This window comes from Cupressus sempervirens, chromosome 10, assembly GCF_028749045.1.
Source record: "Cupressus sempervirens isolate cs-2001-9-10 chromosome 10, ASM2874904v1, whole genome shotgun sequence".
In the NCBI taxonomy this organism is placed as follows: Eukaryota; Viridiplantae; Streptophyta; class Pinopsida; order Cupressales; family Cupressaceae; genus Cupressus; species Cupressus sempervirens.
The window spans coordinates 946,701,233-946,725,736 of NC_143127.1; the positions used below are offsets into that span (position 1 = coordinate 946,701,233).

Here is a 24,504-nt window from a genome sequence, read left to right on the forward strand (position 1 = left end):
AGCAATTGATGTAGATATACACAAAGGAAGAAGAGGATGATGAGTGCCACAACGTAGATCTCCTCCCTTGATGGCCAATAAAATGCTAGACCTTGAAGAGGAAATGCTCACAAAGGGTCCTTGAATATTGAGAAAACCTTGAATGCTTAAACATCCTTGCTTGCTAAAAAAGGGATTGGATTTGTGCATATAAAGATCTTATTCTTTCGTCTGGATCTCTAGTTCATGTGAAAATGAGGTTCCCAAGCTTCCTTTTATACTAGTTTTTGAGCTAGAAAATAAAGCAAGCTGGTAGGTTTGCCTAGTTTTCAAATTTGAATCCCTAAGGTAAAAAATGGCCCTGGGGACCAAACTTGCCTAGTGTATAGGCTCACTTGTTTGACCTATACTAGTTTACATTGATTGGGTCAACCTATACTAGGGTTTTCCTAAGAAGGGGTAACCCCAAGGCCTTATAAATTGCATAGATGGAATTAAAAAATGTAGAAGCTGGGCAAGAGGAAAATGATGATTGAGCATTATTGCATCAATGGTACATAAAATCACTAAAGGGAAGGAGCTAAGATGTCTAAGATGTCTTAAATGACAAGTGCTTCCATTTTAAGACAATACAAAAGTGTTGGTGTGAAATCCAAGGTTGTGCAATCTTGAAGATTGATAGGCCACCCATAGGGTCAACATGATTATGATCCATATGGTCCAAGGTTGAATGTGTGAAAATAAAATAATCATGCTCACCTTATTCAACAATCTTGAATTTAATTTGAGATGTATTTTGAAAGGAAAATGAAGAAGCATCAAGGATGTGATCTTCAAAGTCTAAGGTACTCTTGGGAGGAGGACAAGCATAACTCGTCAAGGCCTCATCTAAAGAAGGTATATCAATAAAATGCATAAGAAGTGGTTGACAAATAGGAGAAATAATCATGATATCATCCAATTTGCTTCATGAGCAAGGGAGTAATCTATGTCCTTGTCTAAGGGTTTATCCCAAATAGTAGAATCATCCAAGGATAGAAGAAAGATCACATTAGGATCAGACTAATCATGAGTAAAAAAAGTTTCATGAGGGAAAGAGTAGTCAATATCCCTATCCAAGGGCTCATCCCAAATTGTAGCATTATCAACATCATGTTTGAAGAGCCTACCCTTTGGAGGATGATGCTTTGAAGAAATATTTGCAAATGTAAGAATTTGGCTTAGGCCAGAATTCACCCAAGAACTAAAGAACTCAACACAAGCACATAGTAGACCAAAATAGACAGAGTATGATCAGAATGACGATATTCATTCAATAACTGGTTGAGAGTACACCAGGAGTGCCTAAATATAAAGGCCTCAGGAGAGCTTCTAGAATGCATAGAAGTCAGAATCATGATATGTCATACAACCAGGCACATGTCCACCAGATATGGGTTATCCTCCATCAAGCACGAGATTAAGTGCGATGATGTGAGTATAAGTCTACAATGGTGTAGCACACAAATTAGTGGTGTAGACAACATGTGCTAAATGATGAGTGCGGATAACTGTGTTGTCATCATGACAACTCAGTGAATGATGCATACTCCTGTGTTGTAGACACCATGTGCATAATTAGAGTTGCGTAACTCAATGACAGTTCACAAACTCCTAAGTGTCTCACCTAAAATAATAATAAAATAATGCAAAATAATTAAATAATGCATTAACCTAAGTAAACTTAAGTAAGTGTAATAAGTAAATACTTATTTACACCAACAGCAAAGAAATCAATGAAAGGAATCACTAAATCATCATCATATGCATGAAGTAGAATATCTTGAAGATCATGAAAAATACTTGAAAATAAATATAACAACCCCATTGAAAATGAAATGCAATGACTATGAAAGAAATGTTTTTGTTTTTTGTTTTTATAGTGTTTTAAACAAAATGCAATGCAATCTAAGATTGTAGATTCATTTTTTTGGATATTTTCACAATGCAAATATATGAAATTAAACAATTCAATTAATGAAGTCTTGGTACCAAATCAAGAACAATAGATCTATATAGGTATCCATAATCAAACAAAGGACAAAATGCATCGGGTTTACCGAAATGTTTTGGGGGGAAATATAAGCAAACAATTTTTTAATGTAATATAGATGAGATTAATTCATTAGTTAAACATGTTCATCCTAAGTCATTAAATACAAGAGAAAGAGGGGCTTCCAAACATAGCTCTCAATATAACCCAAGTTAGATTAACACAACCCAAGTGAGATGAAGGGATGCCAACACAAAACCTAAATCATATCAAGGAAGTATACATGCAAGTCCTCTTTCATGCAATGTTTACACACCTTAGATTTATGATGTGAAGGTAAATTGATTAGAGTGAATCAATTAAATTGATGGAGATTGCAAGAAGCATAAGTGGTAACTAAGCACATGAAATATTAGATCTAAAACATCGCGATAAGAGCTATAGAAAAATGCATACCTTAAGAGAAGAAAATATATAATGGAGAAGAATGCTAATTTTTTGCCACCTACAGGTCTTGAAACAGAAAAAACTCCATGAGATCCATAGAGAATTTGAAAATCTAACCGGATTTGGTTTCTTATTTTTCTCAAGTACAAATCAAATTCCTCAACTTCTATTGGTATAAGTCAAATTTTTGGGTATAGGTTGACTTGGTTGATGTATACAAGACCCCTTAAACTTTGTAGATCCAAAAAATTCTCTAAAAAGGGTATCTGTATCTATATTTGATACTTTGATCCTAAACCTGTATACAAGGGGGAAATTAGTTTATTTGTTGGGGGAGGGCTCACCTTGGTCAAGCCCTAGATTAAAGAATCAATCTTGAAATTAAAATGAAAATGAGAAAGGAAATGGTAGCAAATAGTAGACCTGAATCTAATAATGGAGAATATAACTATTGATGAAGATACAATCGTATTGAGTATGTAATCAAGCATGTAATGTAACAACCTTGACTCAATACAAAAAACTAGAGGGATCGTGTAAGAAAAAAATTCACGAATGTGAATGCTTGAAATTTTCCTTGATGAATATTTGAACAACTTGAATGGAAGAATGAAATATCTTATCCTTGAAAGTAAAATTCCGCTACCACCTTGATGGGAGAAACTTGATGCAAGAACGAAAAATGCAAGATGATTTGGTCTTGATGAATGCTTGAGATCTCGAATATGCTTGATGTCTTTGTTGAAGATATCACTTTCATGCATAGGATGTCCTTGTGTGTCTACATGATGTCCTTGATGTGAAAATGAAGTGCCCAAGCTCCCTCAAATACTATTTTTTGGGTACAAAAATAAAGAGAGTTGATTGGGTCATCAAATGGAATAATTTAAACACTTGAGGAGGCACCAATCATGAGATTAAGAAAAATGGCCTAGGTATAGGTCAACCTGGTTGACCTACACCAATATAGGTTGACCTAAGGAGAGATAATCTTTGGGTCTTGGGGATGGTGCATAAAGAAGTGGTAAATAATGAAAACATTGGAAGACATGGCCAAAAAGGTGATAAAATAACACCTATGAGAGTCATGTAAAGAAATGAGTGATGATTTAGAGATTGTAGGGAATTTTGAAGAAGAGAGAGGGGCCAAAAATAAACTAAGGATGACTAAAAGGTCTCAAAATAAGTGCTTCCATTTTAAGATGGTACACCTTGAAATAATATGAGGCAATTTGAACTTTGAATTAGGATTTGATTCTCATTGAAACATCACAATCAAGTGTAACTCTAGATTTGGAAAACTGAGACCTATAATTGTCCACTCTATAAATTTGTAGTTAAAAAGTGTAGGTACAAGTCGATTTTCCAAGGACAAGTTGACTTGTTTCTAGTAGTGCCAAATATAATAAAACTTTCCAAGATCTTGTGTTTGTGTTTGTGTTTGTACTTTGCATGTCCAAATCCATGACTCTACAACCTATTACTACACACAAAAAAGGAAAAAGGTTTCAAATAGGTTTTTTTTTGTCAAATTGTTGTTTGAGAATCAACCTTGAAATTGCATAAAGGAAAGTATAACAAAGAAAAGGTGATTGTCGATTCATCTTGCATGGAACCCTCATGGACAAATGTAGTAGTCACTCAAATCCATGAAGATTCTTGACATGTGTTTTAAATAAAATGTAGAATCAAGGATGCCTTCACCAATGTATGGATCTATAGTTGCCAATCCTAGATCTTAAATGCATGTGTACATGATAAGAAAGAAAGAAGAATAGATGTGTGAATCTTCTTGCTTGGTTGAGAATTTCTTTACTTGGCCACCATGAGAGAGAAATTGCATCAATTGGAGAAGGTTTACTTTGCTTGAATTAATCTGGAAGAAATGTAGACTCAAAGATCTTGAATTGGATGCTTGCCTTCAAATCTTGAATCTGAATAAAAAATTGCACAACTTGAATGCTTGATGATAACTTGAAATTAGATGTCTTGTTATGTTATTCCAAATGAGAGATGATATGTCCTTTTATACTCATTTTGGAATTCAAAATAAATCAAGGTCAATTAAAAATCAAAACCTTGGAAGAAAACCCTAACATCAAGTCTTGGGCTAGGTGTGGGTTCAAAAACTCATGGACAAGTTAGCCAGTCAACTTGTCTCCAAAAAAAGTTGATAGGTTGACTTGCCCTAGATAAAACCACCTCGGATTTTGTAGGATGTTAGTGATTGTGATAATATGTGGGAGGTGGGGAGGAAGGGGGGGGGAGATAGGGATGCAAGTTTTTGGGATGAAGAATAACGAACATTCAAACCTTTGAATCACAAAATGGGGTCTAAGAGGCCCTAGGGCCTCCAATTATGGGTAATAACATTTTAGAACAATACAATAGTAGGAAATTTCTCTTTCATGTTGGCTTTCACTAAAAAATAAATTTGAAAAGGTACTAGTTGCATATAAATTCAATTGTATCTCTCATTAGAATTACCTAGTAAATTCAATTCATACAATCAAGTACACATACAAGGCAACTGTGCATGGACCTTCAATCAATTAGTTCAACATTCAAGTTTCAATAATCATTTTCAAGTTTTGTGTTCCTCCACAATGAAGGAATGCATTAACATCATCCAAGAAACACTAAGTCTTATTTGAAAATTCAAACCATGGGTTTCACATCAAAGTAACATTTGAAAAAAATTAATGTTTTAATCTTTGTCCTTTACAAGGACAAGCTCTCTTTTCATCAATCATTATGATAAACTCATGCATTCAATGTTTTAATCTGTTTTCATCAATTAATGTTTTAATCTCATGCATTCAATGAGTAAACTGAAATAACATGTAAAGCATATTCATCTAAATCATGTAAACATGTAAGCATTTAGACACATAACACCAGATATGATTATCCAGAAACCCTCCAAGTGAGAAGGTAAAATCTGGGGTGGGGATGACACCCACAAATCTTCACTACTACAATAATAAAGTGTATCCAATGAAGGCTACAATGTTTTGATCATGAATCATGATCTACCCTATGAAAGGTCTGCCCTATTACAAGCTTACAAAGATTGTTAGGTCTCACCTTATTAGAGGATTTCAACACCCTATTAGAAGTGTGCCTTGTTAAAGGACTTTAACTTACAACTAAGTAAGCACCCTGTTAAAGGATTTCATGCAACCTGTTAAGACTACTCTATTAAGAGATTTTGATTGAAATCACCTGTTAGAATGTCTCAGATTTGATCCTATGGTTAGCACTTTCTTGCCTAATAACAGATCACCTCTAAACACTTCTCTTCTTGATCCTTCTCGATCTGATGTCTCTATGTTGTATACTCTTCTCTATCCTCTGTTCCGCTCTACCTGATTTTGCAATTCAATCTCACTTCATAACTTCTAAGCCACCATGAATGCTTTGTTTTCACCTACAAACTTCTTTCTTAGCTCCTTATGTTCCTTGCACACTCATTGATAGAGAGTTTAGGGTTTCATCCTCCTTAAGAAGACTTAGTAACTTAGGGTTAGGTATGAATATATGGCTGAGATTCATCCATTTTGTCACTTAATCCTTCCCATTTTCTGATTGGTTGCATGTAATTTCATAGGGAATCCAACTAGAGATTCATCCTTATCTCCAAAATATCAAAATTCTATCTTAAGTCAGCTCAAAAATGGTTTACATATTTGTTTGTGTCATTACAAAAAAAATGTCAAAACTGTGTACTTGGCATCTGAAGTCTCTGATGCTCGGCATGCATTAATCTTTCTACTGTGACTTGGCACCTGCACTGCTCGACATCCACTATTTACTCAGCTCCTGTGTCACTTGACATATACTGTCTGCTCGGCACTTGAGTGACTTAGCACATGAGTGGCTTGACACTCACTATGACTCGACATGGTTTGTGGTTTGCCTAGCATATGTTACTTGTTCGGCATGAACTAAGTAAATAACTTAAGTGTATTGACACTCACTTGTCAAAACCAATCTGAGATCAACAATCTCCCCCTTTGACATGAGTGTCAAAAACACTTGAGTATACATTATCATCCTTAATATTATGAGCATAACATGTCTCAACTTGGCTTATACACACAACTTCAAAATTCCAAAATTTTGCAAAAACTTAGATACCTTAAAGTTTGATAACTCCCCCTAAGTTGATATGTTTGTTCTGTATCCAAAATTGGGTATTCTTGTTGAGTAAATGTGTCTCTGTTGATACACTTTTTCTTCATGTTGATTCTATTTCATCTGATACTTCTTGTATTTTGATGCTTTCTCAAAAATATGTCTCCCCCTTTTTCTTTCTCTCCCCCCAAAATATATATCTCCCCCTTTTTGACACTTATGTCAATGGGCTATACATTGATTGTGTGTTTGTCTAGAAAAGATTAATGGACATCTAATATCATCTTAAGAGTTGAATCCTAGTTCTCACATGCTACATCCAATGACTTGATTTGGATTGCAAGCTCGGCAACAAGGTGAACTAGACCATCTAAGGTAGAAAGATTGGGGTCTTTCTTCATTAGGGTTTCAACATAGCCTAGCTCCTTGTGCAATATTTCCATATGGGGGGTGAGGATTGCTTGGATGCATGTCAGTTTGACCCTTATGTTGGCCTCATCTACTATCAATACAGCTAGCTGACTTTGTATTTGAAGCAATGTCCTTAAATGCTTCTCACTTCGAGCTGGATTCATTGGTAGTCTTGCACCTAATGCAGAAATTTGGCTCTCCAGACTCAGAATGTGACTTCTGGTCTCTTGGGTGAAAAGTGTTGGATTGCATAATTTTGTGTACAGTGAGAATATGTTCTCAAGTACCTTCTTTAGATCCTCAACCTTAGTTGCCAATGCAACTTGTGTTAGTGCTATATCACCATATATTTTCTCATTCACTTTGTTTTGGAACTTCTTTTGTGACCATTCAAGTAATTTGGCATTTGTATCCAAGTCTTCATTACTGACCTTATCCACTATATTTTTCAGTTGATCCATTAGTGGCTTTGTCTCTTCTGAAGTTGGCAGACTAAATGCATCTAAAAAGATATCTTTGATGTCTTGAAGTTCCTGCTTCTACTCGTGCTCCCTTCTAAGCATTTCTTGATGCTTTTTCCTTGCTAGGGCCTGCTGCAATATGCCCATTTGTTCTATTGTCATGGTATCAAAATCAAACTTTGGTAAAATTATCTCTTCATCAAGGCTCACATCTCCAGATTGAGTTACTTCTTCAGCCTTTGATGAGCTTGGGCTTGGCACTGAGACCTGCAATGGAGTAGCATATGTGCTTACCTTCTAAAGAGTATGACTTGATCAAGTGCCAGATACTGGTAAGGTTGCTAGGGCTTGGATGGTAGTTTGTTCCTTCAGTTGTGGTGTCATCTCACTCTCTTCAAGCTTGCCTTGTTTTGCCACAATGACCTAACTTGCACTTTGTGCAATAGGTGTAGATAAGTCTATTTGATTTGTTTCTACAGTATCAAATTGTGCTTCCACTGTGCTCTTTTATATAATATCAATCCTGGCAATTGTATCAACCTTATTTGATGTGGCTTCTAGGATCTTTACCAAAGGTTGTACATTAGTGACTAGAGGGATGATGGAAGGTGGTTCTTGTGGATTCACCTTTTCCCCTACAACATAAGTCACTAATTTATGTAGCTCATCCACACTGACCAAAACAACATTGTCACAAAGTTTGGCCTGCAATGTAGACTGATCTAAGATCTTCTTCAAATCATCTTCAGTAAGGGGATTAATGTTCTAAGCTGATAGATCAGAAACATCCTTGACAATTATTATCTCAGTAGTCTCACCTGTGACATGTGGAGGACTAACACTCAACAATTGTGTGTCTTGCACACTCTGTTCTTTTGGCTACTCAAGCTCAACTATTGCCTTGTCATCTTCTTGCATTTTTGTTCCTGTTCCTATTGTGTCACCTTTGTCATCATCTTCACCATCCTTTACTTCAATGGGTTCTTCTTCTCCTTCCTTTACTGTTGTCAACCCATAAGTAAGTTTCCACATTTGAGTGGTCTTCTTGACAACATCCTCAATGTTGTTTTTCAAAATGCTAAAGGCTCTGTATTTAGGTACAAACCTAATTGCATACTTCTTCAAAGCCTTAGCAATTTGTGCCTTTGTTAATTTTGGCATTACTTGGCCTAGAGATGTTTCTCTTATTTGTTTCTCCAAGTTTAGACAATTGTGCCATTTTTGCTCAACTTTGTCATATAGACTCTTAGGCATTAAGTTGGCAATCTCTAGTGGAGTTGTCTTGAATTTTCTCATCATGGCATATATGGCCTCCTCCACTTGATTTTTCTCTACTTTACCCAATTTATCAAAATCAACATGACCAAAACCTGATAGGTCTGCACTATTTCTAACATTTTTCACATAAATTATCAAGATTTGAAAAAGGATTATGACTCACCACCTTAAATTGGTTGTTGTCATCTGATTCTATTTTCTCTTCATCAGACTCTACTTGTGCCACATACTTTCTTCTTGGTCTCTTTTGCTTTTGACCTCCTTGTTTGGTTTTTTTGTCTTTTCCTTGGCCTTTTGTGTAGTTGCACGTGTGTTGGCTCTTGTAGTAGGTGTAGTGGGCTTAGCTTGGCTTGGTTTAACAATTTTCTTAGCCCTTGCCATAGGTTGTGCCTTGGCCTTCCTCTTCTTTGGCTTGGCAGGAGTAGGTGCTTCCTCGACTTCTTCTCCCTCGATAACTTCAGTCTCCTCCTCTTCATGATCTTCTCCCATGCCTTGTGTCAAAGCTAGAGGTGCTTGTGCTTAGGTTTCTTCTTCCTCTTCATCCTCTTCTTCTTCTTCTTCTTCTTCCTCCTTGACACCCTCTCCGAACTTAGCTTTCAACTTCTTTACCATCTTCTCCTTTTTCTTCAAAGCTGAAGTATTCTAAAATTCCATCATAATTTTGGATTTTACCATCTCATAGTTTCCAAATACCTTTGCACTTTTATCTACCTCTTCTGATAGTAAAGTTGTGATGGCTATAGAGGCTTCTTCCACATTTATTTTGTAACCAAGTGGCCTCAACCATCTTACTCTTGGTGTAGTAGCTTGCAAAAATGTATAGTCAACATCCATAAGAAAAAAAATGTCATCATAATATTTTTCAAGTAAGGATACTGGTATTCTTAATCTTTCCTTCATTGACTTCTTGAAGTCTTCAAAATAGCTTGTCATTAGAGATTCAAAATTCTCTCCTAGCTGCTCCATTAGAGATTCAAAATTCTCTCCTAGCCCCTCAATATACTCACCAATCTACACTGCTACTGATCTATTGGTTTTGCATCCCACTGTGCCAAATGAGGGGAATGTGTTTTGCACATAAAAGAATATACAAATCAAAATTAAACCAAATTCACATTGTGCACTCTTAGTTTTCCTGATTGTTCCAAGGTTCTCCATCAATTGTTGCAATTGTAGCTCTACTAGATCATATGTATGCTCTTTCTTTACAATCTTATATCCCACATCCATAGCTATATAGGGCACACTATTTAATCTATTAGATTGATAGAATTTGTGTGATATTACTCTTATAGCAAAATCAATCAATGGATTAGTGATTGTATCTATTATCGTGCCTCTCTTGTTCTAAATAGCTCCAGTGTTCTTCTCAATCACTTCCTTAGAGCCACTTCTCAGTGTCTTAGGCCAGTCTAGGGTTGGGTATCTAGTAACCCTATGGATTATTCTTTTAATTATTTTAATAGGTCTATTGTCCAGCCATAATGAACTGTCATGGATTCGACTAAGCACTATCCTAAACCACTCTGTCTTAAATACATTTGGAAAATCTAGGGCTCGTGTTAATCCCTTTCTCTCAATGATTTTGAACTCTTCCTTCAAAACACCATTATCACAAAGTTTTTTATATGCTTCCCTAATTTCCATGTCACCAATGCTACCAATCTTGCAGTTATAGCATTTTCTTACATCTTGCACTATTATTACATTCGATGAAATCATCGATAATGCACCAGAAGGGTCTTGCTTATATGAAATGTTAGGAATGGTTTTGAAAATGAGTTTCTTGACCTCATTACTCACTAACTAAATGTTCAAAACTTCCTTCCCTTCTACATTCTTTGAACTAGACGCCATAATGAGAAACCAGGGTTTACAGATTTTTAAACTTCGTAGCTCGGCTCTTGATAAATACCTTGTAAAATCTGACAAATTGGCATAGAATCACTACTTATATTTTTCTACAACTACTTGGATGTATTTCCAAATTACCTTTTGCTCTACTCGCTCTTTCTCAAATTTGAAATGATGAAAAATGAGTTAAAATTGATCAAATACCCTTTGAAAACCCTACAATTAATGTTGAGTGCTTACATAGTTGCAAGGTCAACATCAACCAATTTTACGCTCACTTGGAATCCATTGACATTTCCATCACTCGAAAACCACTATGAGCTCGACATCAACTAGCCAGACTAGTAGCTCGACATCTTCTGATTTCACTTGACACACATAGGAAATATTTCATGCTCGAAAATATGAAAAACTCAAAGATTTATCTTGAATTTCTAACAATATCTTGCATCTTTATTCATGCTAATGTAGTCCTTTCAGTACTAGCTTCCTTTAGAACTAATGTATGATATAGCTTTTAAATATTAGTCTCACATACCTTTTGATTGCTTAGTTTGATGAGGTGTGATCACCTGACCCATTAGGTGAAGTGATCCCTTCTCCATTTGATGTGTTGCGATCGTCTTTCTTTTTCCATGTCTTATTCATCTCATTTCTGATGTGTTCAACATCTACCTTGCCTTCGCCTTTATCAAATTCACAACTTGGTGCTTTTGACCTAGTTGGACAATATCTACTAATGTAACCAGTCTTCAAACAACTAAAACATGTAGTTTGACTTAACCACCTTTGATAGTTACCATTGAAGTGTGTCCTAATACAATTCTTAGGAGCATGTCCATACTCTTAACAATAATGATAGCGATATCTTGTATTATAATCCCAATTATAAAAGTTGCCATTGTTCCTTACCTTTGTTTGCCTGTTTGATGACCACATGGGCTTTGATCTGCATTCAAAAGCTTTATGTCCATACTTCTGACAATTGTAATAATATCCTTCAAATCTTTGTGTATGCATGGTCCTAGTTCTGCATTCATGTGCTTGATGACCTTGCTTGTTGCACTTATGGTAGTGAATCATGCTCTTATGATTGACATTCTGATTTGTGATCTTGCTCCTGCACACATTACCAATATGTCCTTTCTTACCACAATTATGACAAGTAGGTTTGGAGTTCTTATCTTTGTTGTTCCTTTCTTATGTAGTTTTAGATGACTCTTCTCCTTTAGTACTTGTGTATCCCAGTCCAAATGTATCATTATTGGATCTAGGGGATCTCAATAGTTGCTCAAAGTATTTGATGGCTTCATTTGGTTTGTTGAAACTTTCAACAAATTCCTTTTCCCTCTTTAGGTCACTCTGCAATTGTTCATTATGCAACAATTAGTTATCTCAATGTCCTTGACATTCAATTCATAGTCGGCATTCATCATTTGACTTAGAGTATCCAATTGCATGTTGGAAATCTTGGTTAGTTTTGATGATTTCTCTTTCAGTCTGTTGGCCAAAACCTTTTTGCCTTCTTCAATCATGGCTTTGTCTTCCATACCTTTCTTCTTTTGTTCAACTGCTTCACATAGCAATATAGCTTGTGATTCTTGCTCTAATTTGAGATTTTTGATTTCCTTGGCTTGAGCTCTATTCTTTTCCATTAGATTTGTAATTGCTACATCAAATTCATTTGAGTCTCCATCTGCAAAGAGCTTAGTAGTGTCTATCTCTTTGTATTGTGTGTCATTCTTCGCAATGGCAATTTCTTTCCTTCTCTTCAAAGAATTTTTTAGTTCTTCTCTCGCTTGATTCAGCTGATGTAGTATGAGATGTATTTCAATATCTTGGTTCTCAATAGTCTTTCCCAACTTGTGGACTTCCATTTCAAGATCTTTCCTCAAAGCTGTAAAGCTTCTCTTTTAGAGAACAAGGCTCTAATACCAATTGTTGGAATTACAATAGGAAAAGCAAACTTTTGAGAGGGGGGGAAGGGGTGAATCAATAGTTTAAACTTGGACCCATAAAACTTTCATCACATATCCATCTCATGCATTCAATGAGTAAACTGAAATAACATGTAAAGCATATTCATCTAAATCATGTAAACATGTAAGCATTTACACACATAACACCAGATATGATTACCCAGAAACCCTCCAAGTGAGAAGGTAAAATTGAGGTGGGGATGACACCCACAAATCTTCACTAATATAGTAATAAAGTGTATCCAATGAAGGTTACAATGTTTTGATCATGAGTCATGATTTACCCTGTGAAAGGTCTGCCCTGTTAAAGGCTTACAAACACTGCTAGGTCTCACTTTGTTAGAGGATTTCAACACCATGTTAGAAGTGTGCCTTGTTAAAGGACTTTAACTTACAACTAAGTAAGCACCCTGTCAAGGATTTCATACAACCTATTAAGACTACTCTATTAAGAGATTTTGACTAAAATCACCTATTAGAATGTCTCATCTTTGATCCTATTGTTAGCACTTGCTTGCCTGATAATAGATCACCTCTAAACACTTCTCTTCTTGATCCTTCTCGATCTGATGTTTCTACGCTATATACTCTTCTCTATCCTCTATTTTGCTCTAACTAATTTTGCAATTCAATCTCACTTCATAACTTCTAAGCCACCATGAATGCTTTATTTTTGCCTACAAACTTATTTCTTGGCTCCTTCTATTCCTTGTACACTCATTGATAGAGAGTTTAGGGTTTCGTCCTCCTTAAGAAGACTTAGTGACTTAGGGTTAGGTATGAATCTACGACTGAGATTCATCCATTTTACCACTTAATCATTCTCATTTTTTGATTGGCTACATGTAATTGCATGGGAATCCAACTAGAGATTCGTCCTTATCTCCAAAATATCAAAATTTTATCTTAAGTCAGCTAAAAAATAGTTTACATAGTTATTTGTGCCATTACAAACAAATATGTCGAAACTATGTCACTCGACATCTGAAGTCTCTGATGCTCGGCATGCATTAATCTTTCTATTGTGACTCGACACCCATAATTGCTTGGCATCCACTATTTACTCAGCTCCTGTGTCACTCGACATATACTGTCTACTCGACACTTGAGTGACTTAGCACATGAGTGGCTTGACATTCACTATGACTCGACATGGTCTATGGTTTTCTCGACATATTTTACTTGTTCGGCATGAACTAAGTAAATAACTTAAGTGTGTTGACACTCACTTGTCAAAACCAATCTGAGATCAACAGAAAACCCTGATAAATGATTTTAGACTTTGAATAGGTAAAGGTGTTGGAAATATAAGAGGAGTAATTGAAAGGGGAGGGGTGAATCAGTTACCGCTAAAAAAATTCCAAATCTCTTAGATGTCAATAAACACTTCTTATTAACTCAAATCCTTGCATAGCTCAGTTAGAATTTGGTATTCACTATAGCTCGGTTAACAAAGCAATCTTGAGATATTAATGTGTATTAACCTTTAGTAACATAGCTGTAAAAAGATAAAGTAGTAAGTAGATAACATGAACACATGAGACACCAAGATTTAATGTGGAAACCCAATTTGGGAAAACCATCAATGCAACTAGTTACAAATTTTCACTCTTTTGAAGTGAGCCCTGTTAGAAGCCAACCCTATCAAAGGTTACAAAACACATTGTTAGGTATGACCCTATTACAGGATTTGAATCACCCTGTTAGGAGTGGCATTGTTAGAGGTCTTAAGACACTTCAATCTAGAAATGTCGCCTTGTTAGAGGATTTACAAAATGAATATTAAGTCAACTCTGTTAAGAGATTTCTTCACTGTTTCAATTGTTAGAGAGTAACAATGATTGACTTGATTATTGAAGCGACTGACTTTGCAGATTTAGATCTTTGTTCTGGTTTATCCTCTTGATCCTCCTTGATCAGAATGTTCTTTGTAGCTCCTTGGATGTTCTATCTTCAATCAGATATCCTTCTTATTTTGCATCTTTCTCATTGTTTCAATTACTTCCATATTTCAATCTACAACTTGACCTTTCATATATATGAAACCCAATGTCAAGTCATCTTGAATGCTCTTACAAACAAACAATTAACATCCACTAAGTCAGCTTGCATAAACCAAATAATAAATAAAAGAATTCTATTGTCACATGGCTGACACTAAAACTAAGTCACTCGGTTAACATCGAGTTACTTTGGTAAATGACCTGACTCGATTAAGACTGAACTCCTTTGGTAACTGACCTAACTCGATTGAATCCTTCATTGATCGATCTGACTCGGTTTATACTAGATCACTGAATTTGGTTTCTTTTGAACTTTTTCTCAGTTGGTACTGAAGTCTTATGAGCTCGGTTACTACTAGCAGTGTTATGTTAGAATGTAACATTTGTGTAACATCAATGATAATATACAATTAAAAAATTGTTTTCAATAATTTGAATAGCTAGAGGACCTAGGCTAGGGTGCCTTCGAATTATGTTTGATACTTTTTAGTAATTTCTTTTTAGAGACGTGGGTAAAGGGCTTCCCAATTTGAAAGCTAGAACTTATCATTGATTTGGACACCCTCCTAATGGGTCATTTTAGAATCTTGTTTAGCATTTCTACTCTATATTGTAGCTACAAGTTCCTTCTTGTCTCATCTTAGTATATTTGAGTTGTTGCATTGGTTTTTAATTATGCATCTCATAATTTTTATTTTTTTTTATCACTTTGATATCCATTGACCTACTTCATTTTTACACATTTCCAAAATTCAATTTTATTACAACAAAGTAACAATTCAATTTTATTACAACAAAGTAACAATTCAATTTTATTACAACAAAGTAACAATTCAATTTTATTATAACAAAGTAACAAAATCCAAACTTTTAACTCTCTTATTCTGATTGTAGCTAAGCCTATTTGTGTTGCAATGTTATGTAATAAGAACTCGATCTCCTAGTTTTGCATTTTTAGGCTAGGATCTCATTTCCATGCATCTCAATTCTCTATAACAAGTTTTTATCACAACATGCATAAAGTATTATTGGCCATGTGGAACTAAGGGGAAGTGTCCCCACATTTTTAATAAGTAATATTTCGTAAGCAGTTTAATAAAATCATGTTATATGGAGTTTTTTTCACCTAAAATATTTTTCCCTATGTAATTTGTCTAACGTATTAATCTATGTTTGTACAATTCTCATATATATAATGAGTAGTACCCTAAGATCCTTAGTTCTATAAATGGTCATGGGTGTTTGTTTCAACATGGTTCCAATAGATTAGTAATTATTATGTTTCCAACATCTATGTAGAACTAATATAGCTAACAATCTTGAAAACACAAAGCACAAAACCATTAGGTGCAAATGTTGCTTGGCCATAAAAAACACAACACATTAATTCTAGTGTTTCTCACAAACACAACTCATAATGATTAGTTATAAGTGCAAATCATTTCCCTTTCTTCCCACTGCAACATTAACTTCTCATCCCCATTTTTAATAATGCATCAAAACTAGCACTAATAAAATGGACATACAATAATATCTCGATAAAAATACTTGTAGTTTATTTCAAGTTTAGTGTAAGGAAACTTGGCAATAAAGAATATAACTGTTTCCACATAACCCATAATAGATCTAAAATAAACACGGAATTAAAAATCCACATGCAAGAGAATAGACAACATACCCACAAAATGTGACACAAGATATACCCTGGGAAACCCTCATTGAGGGAAAAAACCCAGCCTCCAAAAGCATCCATCATCATGTATTATTCAGCAAAAATACCATTGCCATACAACCATGGAAGCCTTCATGGCCATAGCCACAACCGAGAAAACTATGTGAACAAGCATGAATCCACACATCCCATGCCATGCTTTCAACCTTCACAAATGCTCCCTTAGCTAACCTATCAAGCCTTGTCCTGCTCGACTCTTGCCTTTTGTCTTCTCCTTGTCACTCTTTCTCTCTCTCTCTACAACAACTACCCTTGTGGCTGCTTATATAGTAGCAAGTCCCACAAAACCACTAAGTGGTATTACATAAACCATGTGCTAAAACCATGTGCTACCTAACCAACTGACCCCACATTTAATATTGGGCATTTAATTCTTTTCCCCAATATTAAATAATTACATAAAATATTTTCACAATGTTACAATACAACTCATCAAGTATATCCCATGGGAATCTTTACATGTTGCACGTCCATCTAGGTACAACATTACATAATAAAAATAAAATAATAAAATAACAATATTATGCAATGTGTGCAACACCCATTATCTCAACAATCTCCCACTTGTTGTATACATTGCATAGGGTCAATCCGTAGCCACATAAAAGAACAAGGGAACAATCCCTCCCAGCACATCCGCCATCATGGATCAAAATACACCAAGTGCTCCATCCTGGTACCCGCGACAAAATCAAAGTATCTAGCATCTCAAACATGAATGATCTCACCTCCTATTATGCCACTCCCACTGGACATACATAGAAGCCATCCAAAGAGAAAAACACCCAACTTGTCGCATTAGAAGATCATAAAATCCTGTACCAACTGAAATTCCAAGCACAAAAACCTGATCCAAAGGTAATCACATGTATCTGTAGTTGTCAAAATATCCATAGCTGAAATAGCACCCACAACAAAGTGCCAAAACCATCCAACTATCCATACCTCAAAGGTATAACAAGTGAATCTTATATCACCGACATATCCAATCTATAACCTGCAATCACAAGCCTCAAGAGCAATACCTACCACATATATACCAAGAAGCTCGCACTGCAAAAGATAATGTCAAATCTATAACCAATCCACTCAACACATCTCAAAGAAGTGAATCCATGTAGTATCAAGGACATCCACAATACATAATCCAATATCCTGCAAGAATAACTCTCATAACAAGTCTCCAATGCTCTCCCAAGTTCACCATAACCAACAGAGGAAAGAGATAAAGGAATAACCATGTCATCTCTCACATGACATACATGAGCACAAACTAGTGATCACAATCTCTAACCAATCTCAAATCTAATGTAAGCAAAACTGAACATCCAGGAAGATAACCAAGACCAGAGAAACCATGCAAATCATAACCTGTATCATGTCCTACGCACACCTCTAGATGTAAACTGTGCAAGTATGATCTCCTCCATAAAACCCCAACAAGAAGCCTCAACAACACTCAAACCATACCATATAACTACTCATGGATGTAAGCCTCTCACAAGAAGATCAAACTCATAAACCCATTCCTAAACCAAGGAATAACCATTCCTAATCCAAGGAATATGCCCAATATAGAAACCATCTCCCAAAATCAACCAGGATAACAACATATGCACATGGAGATAACCAATGCTAAACCATCTCTCAAATGAACCCTCCAGAACTAACTCATGTACCATAGCTCAAGATCCATATCCATGAAAGAAAAGCATAAATATAATGCACTCGAGAAAAACAATGGGCTATACCTCTCAAGTAGCAAACCACTGAGTAGACCAAGAGTGGGGAATGAGAATGCTCATCAAGATACCCAAGTCTCCAACCAAGACTCATCTAAGAAAAATCTCCTCTCAAGTCCATATCAAGTGACTGCCCCTCAGACTTCTTGCTGAAACCATCAACCATCCCAACAAATACTTCTCTAATCAAAGAGAAAATCAGCGTCACCACCGTCTCTAAGTATCCATGAGCACCTGTAACCAATCAATCCATGCCAACTCCAAATGCAACATAGCAATATCATGAAGTATCCAACTTATGATCAGTGTACTCAATACCAAGAAACTAAACCAAGATCAATGTCAAAGTTCCAACCATGGCCTCAGGAACATAAACATGACAACATGATCTTACCATCTCAACTAAAGAGATAACATGCTCAATATGAACACACCATAACATGTCACAACTCTAAACGCGTATCAAGAGTATACCATGACATAATAATGAAACCATCCTCAGACCAAGGATAACATGTCAAATAAAAAACATAAACCACACCTTTACCAAGAACCCTGTGAGTCCTCAAGATGCAACCATCTCCACACACCATGAAGAAAACCATCTCCACATACCATGAAGAACCATCTCCACACACCATGAAGATAACCAAGAACTCCACGAGTCCTCAAGATCTAACCATCTTCAAACACCATGAAGATAACAAGTGCACCATGCAAATGTCAAAGATGCTTCTGCAGCAACAAGATCTAAGACAAACCTCCAACATCTGCAAACACTCAATAAATATATCAATGCCAACAACTCCCACTCAACCGTGGTACCAAGTCACCAATGGCATCATAAAATCCATCTTCTCCAAACCAAGAAGATATAAACCAAACCAGGAACTAATCCTGCACTGTCACCCCATCACTGTCACAAGCTCCCACTAAACCGTGTATCCAAGCTATCCATGACATAATGGTGAAAAAATAACCATCCTCTAACCATGAGAATCAACCAAGGCATCAAACCATCAAAGAACTCAAAGTGCACATCATGAACTCCTCAAAAGAAACCAAATAACCATGATCCTCAACCAAGAAGATATACCACCATAAATGAATCAGAAAATCCAAGCTAATGAACATCAAGGATGTACCTGTATAACCAATTATGTCATGCCAAAATCCATGACACCATGATCACATCCATGAATCGAGCATCTGTCTCTCAATATGTCCAACCTGTCAGCATAGTCAACCACAATCCTCTACCATGACTGTACCTGGTAACAACATCTCATCCCTTCTACATGAAGATAAAATCATGTGACTTAGGGCATAGACAACCCAAATCCAAGCCACCAATCTGAATATGCATCAATAATGAAAGATTAATGGACAAAGACAACCCATAACCAAGCTATAAATGCAACCTGTAAGTATAGACCGCTTACAACACTGCACAACTTGTAGACCCAACAAGTCATCATGCATATCCAAACCAAACACTGATAACCATATCATCATGAGACCAAACTTGAAATATGAACTGAATATACAATGACATCAAATCTTAAATCTCCAATGCCATAGACTCACAATGTTACCATAGTCAAAATATACCTATAAACAGTTTAGATCAATATATCAACAAATAAATCATGCCAAACCTACACCAAATCTGAACCAATTTGTAGAGCTCTCCAAGAGCTTTCCGTTGACTACTCGAAGTCCAAAATCTGACTCCGTATGCCCAAGTTATGCCCTAATTCGTGCTCAAAATAAACAACATCTGACTTTAGGGCTCTTAAAACCTGAAAAAATCTCAAAATCATAGAATCAAACCTATATCATGTTGTAGTGCTCTGAATTAGCTTTCCAACGCCTATAAGAACTCTGAAATCTGATATTCTGAGAGAAAGTTATGGCCGTTTTACTAAGACAGTCTTTTTACCATTTTCAGTACGATTTTTCATTTTTAATTTTTTCAGTGACGAAAATTCCGATGGGATTAAATTTGACGGCCATCATGGGCTGAAACCAAAAAACTCTTTCATTTCCTCTGAACATGGCCAAACTAGGGTATATTATATATCAAAATTTATGGAAATGTTGACCCGGATCCAATGGTGAGGTCTGTTTTTACCCAGGAGGTCATTTTTGCATGCTACCCCCCAAAACCCTCATTTTAAATGAAACATCTGAAAAATTATTTTGTCCAACAATTTCACGTGCCCAAATCTTTTAACATCCCATCATAACAGAAAATCCAAAACCCTCAGATCTGCAATAAATCATTCATATATCTTGCCCTTTTCTTTTATCCTCTCATGCATTCCTATGGATTCAATCTAGGGTTACAGTAATAAAACCATAGCTCTGATACCACTTGTAAGGAAACTTGGCAATAAAGAATATAACCATTTCCACATAACCCATAATAGATCTAAAATAAACACGGAATTAAAAATCCACATGCAAGAGAATAGACAACATACCCACAAAATGTGACACAAGATATACCCTGGGAAACCCTCATTGAGGGAAAAAATCCAGCCTCCAAAAGCATCCATCATCATGTATTATTCAGCAAAAATACCATTGCCATACAACCATGGAAGCCTTCATGGCCATAGCCACAACCGAGCAAACTATGTGAACAAGCATGAATCCACACATCCCATGCCATGCTTTCAACCTTCACAAATGCTCCCTTGGCTAACCTGTCAAGCCTTGTCCTGCTCGACTCTTGCCTTTTGTCTTCTCCTTGTCACTCTTTCTCTCTCTCTCTCTCTCTCTCTACAATAACTACCCTTGTGGCTGCTTATATAGTAGCAAGTCCCACAAAACCGCTAAGTGGTATTACATAAACCATGTGCTACCTAACCAACTGACCCCACATTTACTATTGGGCATTTAATTCTTTTCCCCAATATTAAATAATTACATAAAATATTTTCACAATGTTACAATACAACTCATCAAGTATATCCCATGGGAATCTTTACATGTTGCACGTCCATCTAGGTACAACATTACATAATAAAAATAAAATAATAAAATAACAATATTATGCAATGTGTGCAACACCCATTATCTCAACATTTAGTACAACAATAACGACGTCAAAATACATATTTTAGAATTAATGATGCTAATAACTAGGACTTATTTTTGATTAGATAAACAGGTTTTACAGGGACCCTGAAACCCAAGAGTTAAAACATTAATGAGGCTGAAAATAAGTGTCAAAGCCCAACCAAAAGAGTTTAAGTTCAAAGGCTAAAAATAAGCACAAGGCCCAGCCAAAAAACAAAGATCTTAGAAAAGACCAGGAACAGAAACAACATGAACCGACAAAGGCAAAAGCCCTGATAAAAAAGCCAAAAAAAGGCACATATAGAAACAAAAGAACAGGCAGTGGATTAGTCATCATTCTTTCTCTCTAGCTCTTGCATGACCTAAGCAGCCTCATAGGTCATCTGGTTCTCCTTAGCCTCCTGCTGGTGCGCCCTTTGATCCTCCTAGTCCTGACCATTGTTGATGTTGTCCTTTGCAGGGTCGACCTCCAGTCTAGCTTTTTCCTTGTCTTTTCCTTCCTCATCTTCCTGCATAACTCTGTCTTTGATCCAACCAGTTAAAGATATGATGTTGTTGTTAATGGAGCTTAGCAGCGAAATCATTTGGTTCGAGAGATTGTGGTTGTAGCTCTCGAGGTTGTTAATCCTTCTCTCTGCCAGACTGAGCCTCTCACCGTGGCCATTTCTATTATCAGAATCCGTTCCATTCCTATTTTCCTCCATATGACCCACCTGCTCTTTGACTTGTTGACAAAATACAAGCTACATATTATAAAGTGAACGAAATGTACAATTCTTTTAAGAGAGATTATTGATGATATCTATAATTGTTCCATGACACTTCTTTTGAAGAGTAGACAAAAATTGGGTTGTTTTAGAGGAAGTCCACATAAGCATTTAAGGAACATATTATATGAAGGCATTACATTTAGCATGAAACTGTTCTTTTTAATGATTAAAAATTAACATCAGTATGGAGATGTTATATATAGAATAAAGTCTGCTTAAAGAAAATATTTTATATATAAAGATATAAAAGATATTTAATTTACTATTAATATTTAAAAAAAAAAGTTGTACATGCATTTTCATAGTTTAGTGATATATGAATTTTGAATTGTGAAAATATTACAAATAGAGTGTTTATAGATGAAAGGGAGAATTAGGGTTTTGTTGTAAAATGAGACTGCTTCCGGGATATAACAAATTAGGGCTTTATATTTACAAACTCTGATTTTGAGCGAGGAGGAACAGGAGGAGGAGCGAAGATGACGACTCGATTGAAGAAGCACAGGAAGAAGAGAGGACATGTGAGTGCAGGGCACGGGCGTATTGGCAAGCACAGGAAGCATCCAGGAGGCAGGGGAAACGCTGGTGGCATGCACCACCACCGCATCCTCTTCGACAAGTATCATCCTGGTTATTTCGGCAAGGTTGGTATGCGCCACTTCCACAAGCTCAAGAATCACTACTTTTGCCCCATCGTCAATATCGACAAGCTTTGGTCCCTCGTCCCTGAACACATCAAGGCGAAGGCTACCCCTGATAATGTTCCCCTCCTAGACGTTACTCAGCACGGCTATTTTAAGGTTCTGGGCAAGGGTGAGCTGCCTTCTCAGCCGCTCGTTGTCAAGGCCAAGCTTATTTCTAAGCTAGCTGAGAAGAAGATCAAGGAGGCAGGTGGGGCTGTTCTCTTGACGTCTTAGTTAGGGTTTTTGAAGATGTAGGGTTTTACTGTTTTTTATTTGGGCCGGTCCTATAAGCTTACGCTAAATATTACATTTTAGCATTGTGTTAAATGTGGCAAGCTACCATTTGAGAAACTTTATTACGGTTGAATTTAGCTTTAATTCATATTTTAATAGCGGTTTTGATGAAGTTAACTGGATGCCAGACCTTTCTATGGATTGGATTGTCTTGTTAAACGATGCTTTGACTTGATTTAGATAAAAAAAGAATTGATTTTAATTGCTCGAAGGAGCATATTTGATTATGCAGTAAGATCAATGAGATGGTATCTTAGGAAGGTATATTTGATGTGCTTCTTTTTACAAATTGGAAAGCTAAATTTGAACTTTGGGATCAACTTTTTCTGCAGAGGAATATCTTCTAAATCTGAAATTTAGAGGGAATGAAATTATTTTCTTTTGCAACTGAATTGAGAGAAACAATTACTTTTTGTTCGGAAAGCGGAAGTTTGCCTGAGATTATAAATATTAGCATTACTTATGCTTGTAAGGTAAAAAGTACGTTTGCAACTATTGTATTATTTCATTCTATCCTAAGTTTTTAGGAAATTTTGCATTTTCTTCACTTTTTTCAATTGCTAGTTCCTATTTACGCATTCAGTATATGCTATTTTTCACGCTGAATGCTGTAGAAAGCTAGTCCAAAGAAACGGGTAATTAATGAATTTAATATATCACAATTTTATTAAATCTTCGCATTTCCTATTAAGATTCTAGGAAGGCATGTTTTCTCACCGAATTGATTCGTGTTTCCCTGATTGCCAACTTCTCTTTGATTTTTTAGACTGTGTGACTTAGAGCATGAGCTGAAAACTAGCGGGCATTTCTAGGTTAAAAGAGATTCAGGGGTACATGTTTTATAGGAGATTGCTGCGGCAGAGGTAGACGGATGATTAAATAGCTTACTGATCTGAGTAAATTGATTGGACAAGCGGCTTTTTTTGTCATGTTGATAAAAATTGATACACCTTTGTAGTAGGGCAGACTGATAATGTATCTCTTCATGTGATGATCCATTGGGATTCAATTGCCTGGTTTAGAGTTAATATTCATTAGCTCATATTTTAATGGTGTCTCACAAAATGCATCTCTTAGCACTCAGTGCATAGAGTTGATGTTGATGAGGGAAGCGCCTGAACTTAATGTGAGGTCATTCATACCAGCACTACCATGGCTAAGCTATTCCATTAGCAAAAGTGTGGCAATTGTAGTGTAGGGCCTCCAATGCCTTTGTTTTTTAATTTCTTATATGCAAATTCACATGCAAAAAGAATTATTTCTCTCATTTCACTTTTTGTTGAAATAGCTTCAATTGTTGAACATAATGCTTGTAACTAGCTAGTTGTTTACTTGCTGTGTCAGAATGAGAAGGATACGTGTCCTTGCATTTTCACCTCCAACAGATACTCAAGAGTATATACATATTGATTGTGACATGGTTGTGTGGGTATATTTCTATTTTTCATCAACTTTCTACTCACAAATACAATATTTGGGCTTATGCCTAAAACGACGAACAACAGATAGAATTCTGTCTTCCATTACTGGAGATATTTTACTTGTAACTCCTTTTTGATATTTTTGAAAGAATTTAACATAATTTTTATCGGAATTTCAATGTTAGACTTTAGTG

General features: G+C 36.0%; 1 protein-coding gene across 1 annotated transcript; it reads left to right on the plus strand.

Moving 5' to 3' along the window:
* Positions 1 to 22,258: 22,258 nt before the first annotated feature.
* On the plus strand, positions 22,259 to 23,006 carry LOC149537103 (large ribosomal subunit protein uL15x). Its single transcript, XM_089807113.1, has one exon. It carries the CDS (start codon positions 22,392 to 22,394, stop codon positions 22,827 to 22,829), a length of 438 nt encoding a protein of 145 aa, XP_089663239.1. The 5' UTR covers positions 22,259 to 22,391; the 3' UTR covers positions 22,830 to 23,006.
* The last annotated feature ends 1,498 nt before the right edge of the window (positions 23,007 to 24,504 follow it).